Genomic DNA, 6,930 nt, shown 5'->3' with positions numbered 1-6,930 from the left:
TCCCCCTTTGCTTATGTCACGTGACCCAATATGCCCGTGTGTAACCTTATCGAAGTATTTTCACCCTTATCGGAACTGTTTTTCACGAATAATTAATTTCTATCTCATCGTTTTCCGTAATTTTTTGGATATGTTACTATTTGCGACATCACAATTTCGTATGCACCATTTGTTTTACTTGAAATTCCATATTTTTTCCTTATTTAAATACAGAATTACCACATTTGAATACAAATGAATTCTGAATTACATAAAGGGATAGGAAATATTTCCGAGGTTGAAGCATACGAATCGAATCCCGAGACGCATTTTTCTATTCATGAATGTTCTTAGGTTCGAGCCCCGTAAATAGTTGTTACCTAATTAATGTCGAATTTGTCTACACAAAACACAGCCTTTTATTTATATATAAAAATAGAAACGTTCAAGAGTTCATTAATGCGTTCCCGAGGATCGCATGTCCATGAAACTGCAGCACCATTTATTATTATCGGCCCAAAAGAAGCTTTCAGATAGGTCATCAAAGATTTCCCCTTGAAAACCTGTGTTGTTCCCTAGAAGCTGAGTGACAACAAGTCTCCCCAGATTTCCAGGATAATAATTATGGAAACAATAATCTAACATAATGAAAAAAAAAAAAAGAAAAAAAGAAAAGGAAAACTGAAAATCGTTTACATGTTCATCGACGTTTCGTCTTTATTCTCGTAACACTTGCATCCCTTATTTTGTCCTTTAGTCCTCTCATTACATGAGCGGTGTTTCTGGCAAAGGGGGAAGAATTGCTGTTTGCTGAGTAGGAATCTATCCATATAACATTTATCATTGGTTAGTTTTTTTTTTTTTTTTTTTTTTTAAACCTTGAAATGATATATATATATATATTTTTTTTTTTTTTAGCTTTTTTTTTACATCAAATGACTTCATGCACTCTGGAGCGATTTCCATTTAAAAAAAAAAAAAAAAAAAAAAATCCAAGACCTCCCCAAGAAGTCATATTTGAAAATACGTGGTGTGTTTATGATATGTAAAGAAAGTTGTTTTTTTTTTTTTTTTTTTTTTTTTTTTTTTTTGGAAACGACACAAACGTTTTAAATTCAAAATATGCAGCGAATATAATCAAACAACGTAACGGTCTCTACAATTTATCTCCTCTAATTAGCAAACTAATATTAACCGAACAATACTTAATTTTAGATTTAGGTTAGTAATGTTACACCGCATTGCCAACAAAAATTTGTTCACAACAATGATATTAAAAAAACATTTCACTTCATAAACGCATTACATACTTTGAATTTCGAACGTTTATATTTCGCTTCGAAAAAAAATAGAATTAAAACATTCTTTTCGTGTCATAGACGCGTCACGTATTTTCAAAATTTGATTTTTATGTTTATCTTCAAACAAATCATTTTGAAGAAGTCTTGGAATAAAGGCGAAATATCGATGAAAATATAAAGTATTTTCCGTTTCCCTTTTCTTTTTTTTTTTTTTAGTTTTCATATATAAATATATACATATATGTGTGTCTGTGTCCGTGCTTTAGTATCGTTGTATTTGTTCTTTTAGTAAAATGTTAAAATCGTTTCAATATCCCCTGCCATAGTTGATTCTTTATTTCATTAAGATGGCCGAAAGCCAATTGCGCTATTTCTCTTTTATTTAGTTACTGTATTATGGTTTTATTATGTTTTATTTCAACTGTATTATGCATTACTTTTTTTTTTGTTTTCAGGTTTTGGTATACTTTTGAACTAAACTAGCTATCGCTTTTGTTCAAGAACGCTTCACAGGATTTGCAGCAGAGGGACCTGTATCCACTGTAAGAGCAGGTGCGTGCCGAAGAGCCATATTTACAAAATGGTGTATTGTCCTTGGTGCATTCAACCACTTTAACTGAAAAGAATTAAAAAAAAAAAATAAATAAATAAATAACGGAAATTAAAAATAACACGAATAAAATAAAATAAATCTATCTACATTATAACAGATTGGTTTCTTATCCTAGGGTCCCAAAGTTACAAAAAATAATAGGGATGGCGTTTGCGCTTTTCTCTACACGTGGGTATGTAAAAAAAAATCAAGATTGCTTTTTATGAAAGGGAGAAACGTATCAGATTGAAGCCTCACGATCATAAAGAATTTAAGTACGTTAGCTAGTTTAGCTATACAGTTTGCATAACTAGACGAAAAAGAATGTCCGAAACCAAGGTATGCAAATAGTAAGCATTTTGTAATCTATAACAATGGCAATTGGACCAGTTTGAACGATACCAATAATATAGTGAAATAATGGAAAGTCAAATATTTACAATAACAAACGTTAAACGATTACACTTACAAAAATTGACTTTGTCAAACACAAGGATATAATACTGTGGTGATGTGACAACACCTGAAGGTTGGTAGACTGTGAACGACCTTTTAGTTTATGGGCTCTTTTTGGTACCTCTCTGAGAGAGAGAGAGAGAGAGAGAGAGAGAGAGAGAGAGAGAGAGAGAGAGAGAGAGAGATTAGTGATTGATGTACCAGCCAGATTTGGCAATAATAATCCATGCAACAGCGGATTATGTCTTTAGAGATATAGGGTATTGGTAGGTGCAAGAAGTTTTCTAGCTTGGTATAGGGAGGTATTTTAGCCGCATTCCTTATGAATGTTTATATATATATATGTGTGTGTGTGTGTGTGTGTTAGAAGTTTCTTTAAAACTATAAATTAAAAAACATGTCCTTCGTTGGAAATTTATTTTGTCAGTAAGTCAATTAATTTCCTGCATCCCTGAATCGTTTTACTTACATGAACAAACAATGGTACCAATGTTCTTAAAGGGATTATCAGTTGTTTACCATGAAATGTTTACCATTCGAGAAATTTAAAACAAAACAGTATATTAAATTATCGCTTCCCAGCAGTGTTGATCAAATACCACCTCCCTTAAAACACACGAACAAAAATATTTTTTGATACTGGATCTCGTTTTTTCCTCTAGATTAATAAGGCTAACTAATTCATGTCATTTAAAAAGTATTTCCTACCTGTGTCATCAGTCCCTTTCTCCACAAGTTAATATGTTTATCATTTACAAGCTACTGTCGTGTGTGTGTGCGTATATATATGTTTATCTTTCTTTTAAGGGGTCAAAGTTCAAAGATTTGACCTTTGAGAACTCTGCCAAACTCCTCCGCCAATTTTGGGTCTGAACACTTGAAATTTTTATATATAGGTTCCCTGACATGGATCTCACTTAATAACTTGATTTGAGCCCAAAACAGTAAATTTTAAGGGGTCATAATAAGGGTCAAAGTTTAAAAAAATTACCTCTGCGGTCTCTACCAAATTACTCAGACAATTTCTGGTCTAAACATTTGAAATTTTACAGAAAGGGTATTCAGAGATAGGGCAGCTTTTTAATCAGTTTGGGTCGAAAATTTGAGCTACTAATATATAAATGTATGTATGTATGTATGTTTGCATGTCTGCCTTAAACCTTCGACAGAGGCGACGGATTTTCACAAGATCAGTATCGTTATGAAGCTCGACCCTTCAGACGACAAATGCCGAAAAAATGGCTAAAAACATTAATTTCTTCACCCTCAAACTGGGAGCTTTTCTACAGGGAGGGGTCGCCTTTTTCACCGATATTTTCGAAAGTCATCCCCTCTTTTCGATTGTCTAGCCTTAATTTAAACCTATGTCACTTCCGGTTTGGCGGTGGTCGTATCAGCAAAGACATTTTTTCCCCGCTCTTTTCCTCCTTCACTGTACGGGTTCGAGCCTGCCTTCCTACTACCACTTTTTTGGGTGTTTGGATGTGTATATTGGGGGGAAAAAGTGGTAGTAGGAAGGCGGGCTCGAACCCCTACAGCGAAGGAGGAAAAGAACGGGGAAAAACATGACGTCTTTGCTGATACGACCACCGCCAAACCGGAAGTGACGTAGGTTTAAATTAATATATATATATATATATATATATATGTGTGTGTGTGTGTGTGTGTGTGTGTGTACATTTCCCTACGCAATAACTCAATTTTCAGTCTACAGACTCGAAATTTGATATACAGGGTACTGAGATTTGGGAAAATCTTTGTAATCCGTTTTCGTCCAGAAATTTGTCTGTAAAGGGGTCAAAGTTCAACGATTTGACCTTTGAGAACTCTACTAAACTCCTCCGACAATTTGGGGTCTAAACACTTGAAATTTTAGATATAGGTTCCTTGGACACGAATCTAACTTAATAACTTGATTTGAGCCCAAAATAATAAATTTTAAGGGGTCATAATATAGGTCAAAGTTTTAAAAAAATTGACCGCTTTTTTTTTTTTTTTGCTCAACATACACCTCCAAATACCCGGGCAACGCCGGGAACCCATGCTAGTATATCTAGAAAAGTGAACGTATCTGTGTGTGTGTGTGTGTGTGTGTGTATGTATATTTCCTTACACATTAACTTTGTCAATTTTAAGTCTACAGACTCGAAATTTGATCTATAGGGTACTGATATTTGGGAAGATCTTTGTGATCGGTTTACGGCCAGAAATTTAGATGTTAAGGGGTCAAAGTTCAACGATTTGACCTTTGAGAACTCTACCAAACTCCTCAGACAATTTGGGGTCTAAACACTTGAAATTTTAGATATAGGTTTCTTGAACATGGATCTTACTTAATAACTTGATTTGAGCTCAAAACAATAAATTTTAAGGGGTCATAATAGGGGTCAAATTAAAAAAAATAACCTTTTTTTTTTTTTTTGCTCAGCATACACCTCCAAACACCCGGGCAACGCCGGGCACCCATGCTAATTATATATATATATATATATATATATATATATATATATATATATATATATATATTGCTTTGTTGATTGGTTTCGAATCTTCGGACCACTAGTATCATTTCCTATACTGATGATTGCGTGTGTATCCTCTTAGAATATATGGAAAATATAATTTCAAAAAGTAGTCGCTGAATAGTAAGCATGTAAAAGTATGTAAGTATGGTCGATGATCAGCCATTTTGTTGCCGCTCATATAAATGATACCATGTGATGAAGTGTTTACGCAATCGTAGTGTTATTTTATTTACATCTTCTCCAGGAGGTTCGACAGAAGATCAAGTGTGAGTTTGATGAAATTGTTTCTGACGCGAACTGAGTTCGATCTTTAATCAGTTTGTGTCGTTAATCAGAGTCATCGTCATCATAGTATTATTACAGGCAAATTAGTCTTCCTTCTTTTTACATGACACCTAACAACCCTTTCCTTTCTCTTAAGCTATGTACCTCAAAGAAAAGAATTACTTACAAATAGAGGAATTGACGAGTTCGTCTTTGGGAGGGGGGGGGGTTTAAGTGGGAGGAAAAATAAGTTCGGATGTAGTTCGGGAGTGGATTTTATTTATCTACCGACCACGCTGGGAAGATTAGACACAAGGGAAAGTTGGATTGGAAAAAAAAAAAAATAAAAAAAAAATAAAAAAAAAAAAAAAAAAAAAAAAAAAATAAATAAATAATAAATAAAAAAAAAAAAAAAAAAAAAAAGCAGCACTTTAAAGGAAGAACACTCTGGCCGATCAAATATCCCTGAGCAGCCTCGTCGATATCCCCAGTCGTGGCGTCTTAAGCGATTAACAAACTAACCCCTTTCTAAATGGCAAAAAGGCAAAGCCTGGGAGGATGGACCTGCTATGACGGCAAAAGATCATACCCCAAGCCGACAGAGAATAAGGCAACACCAACACATGCTCCTGAATTTTTTAGATGAAGATTGACAATTTGGATTACTAGCAGGTTGCCCGGCGTTGCCCGGTCGTAAAATATGCATAAATATTATAATTCATGCAGACTTCTTATTATAGAAATAACCCTTTATCGATTATTTCTTATAGAAATATTCCTCTATTGATTATTAGTCAATATATAGTAATGATTTAAAAAATTATAGACAAAAGTATGACTTTGGTAGCATCCGCTAAAATCGAAACTACAACGTTTAGTTGTCCAACCTTAGTCGTTATTTATCTCCCGAGCGTCGTTACCGTCTGAGCAACCTAGAGATGGATACGAAAGATTAAATCTAATTAAACGTCTTTTAAATGTTTAATTTTGCGTATGCGTTAATTCAACAGCAGAAATAATGTTTTATTCGACTTACCCTGCCAAGGTCAACTGTTTTGTTTTCAATTTTGACCTATTGGAAGCAATTTTTTTCAACTCTGTAGACCAAATAGTCAGAGAGGAGTTTGGTACAGACTTTTCGCACACACACCAAAAAGGTCTTTCTCTCGCACACACATTATATATTGATATATATATATATATATTTATATATATTGTATACCATATTTCCGTGTGCGAGAACACTTTTCATCTTAAATTCTACGCAATTATGCAGAATGTAGAAACTATGCATAAATAGAAATCAACATAATAGTGAAATGAAACTAATCATCTAATAAGAAACTATAAAAAAAGTATTTCATCGTTTTTTAAAGGGATATACAAATTAGTTAACCTTCCTGTAGTCGCTCGCATATCCATAGTTCGTTTTAATAATTTTTAAATAGAAAAATAGGCTTTTAATATCAATGCCAGGGCGAGAAAAAACTTTATAGATATATAGATTTTAATTATTCGGATTACTGTTCTCATTTTTGTTGTGTGTTCACGTTTCGGTCTATATAGCCTCCAACCTTCTTCAGGTGTATCTTATCGAACTTGGAAACCTTTCTGTTGAACTTGAGAATCTGAATGGAATTTTGAACACAGCTCTTTATTTAATCCACGGGGGAGAGGGTAACAGGCTCTCGTTTCGTCAGCCGCAACGGGTAGAAGTCAATTGTATTCTTAGTATTGCCTAAACCGAGGATTGTACCTTGGCGTAGAAACCCGGTTATCCAGCGGTTCATGACCAAGAAATTTGAACGAGAGC

At 34.0% G+C, this 6,930-nt stretch overlaps 1 protein-coding gene across 1 annotated transcript in view; it reads right to left on the bottom strand.

Moving 5' to 3' along the window:
- Positions 1-1,034: 1,034 nt before the first annotated feature.
- The window catches only part of LOC145280002 (A disintegrin and metalloproteinase with thrombospondin motifs 3-like), a 307,054-nt gene continuing 301,158 nt past the window's right edge, over positions 1,035-6,930 (bottom strand). Inside the window, exon 23 of the mRNA XM_080131625.1 lies at positions 1,035-1,896. Within this exon, the coding sequence (XP_079987751.1) occupies positions 1,760-1,896 (137 nt within the window). The 3' untranslated portion in view covers positions 1,035-1,759. The remainder of the gene's footprint in view (positions 1,897-6,930) is intronic.

The sequence above is a fragment of the Euprymna scolopes genome, chromosome 7 (assembly GCF_053919585.1).
Source record: "Euprymna scolopes isolate OS-2025 chromosome 7, ASM5391958v1, whole genome shotgun sequence".
Lineage (NCBI taxonomy): Eukaryota > Metazoa > Mollusca > Cephalopoda > Sepiida > Sepiolidae > Euprymna > Euprymna scolopes.
Note: the sequence above shows the minus strand (reverse complement) of the source record. Positions and strands in the feature narration are given on the sequence as shown.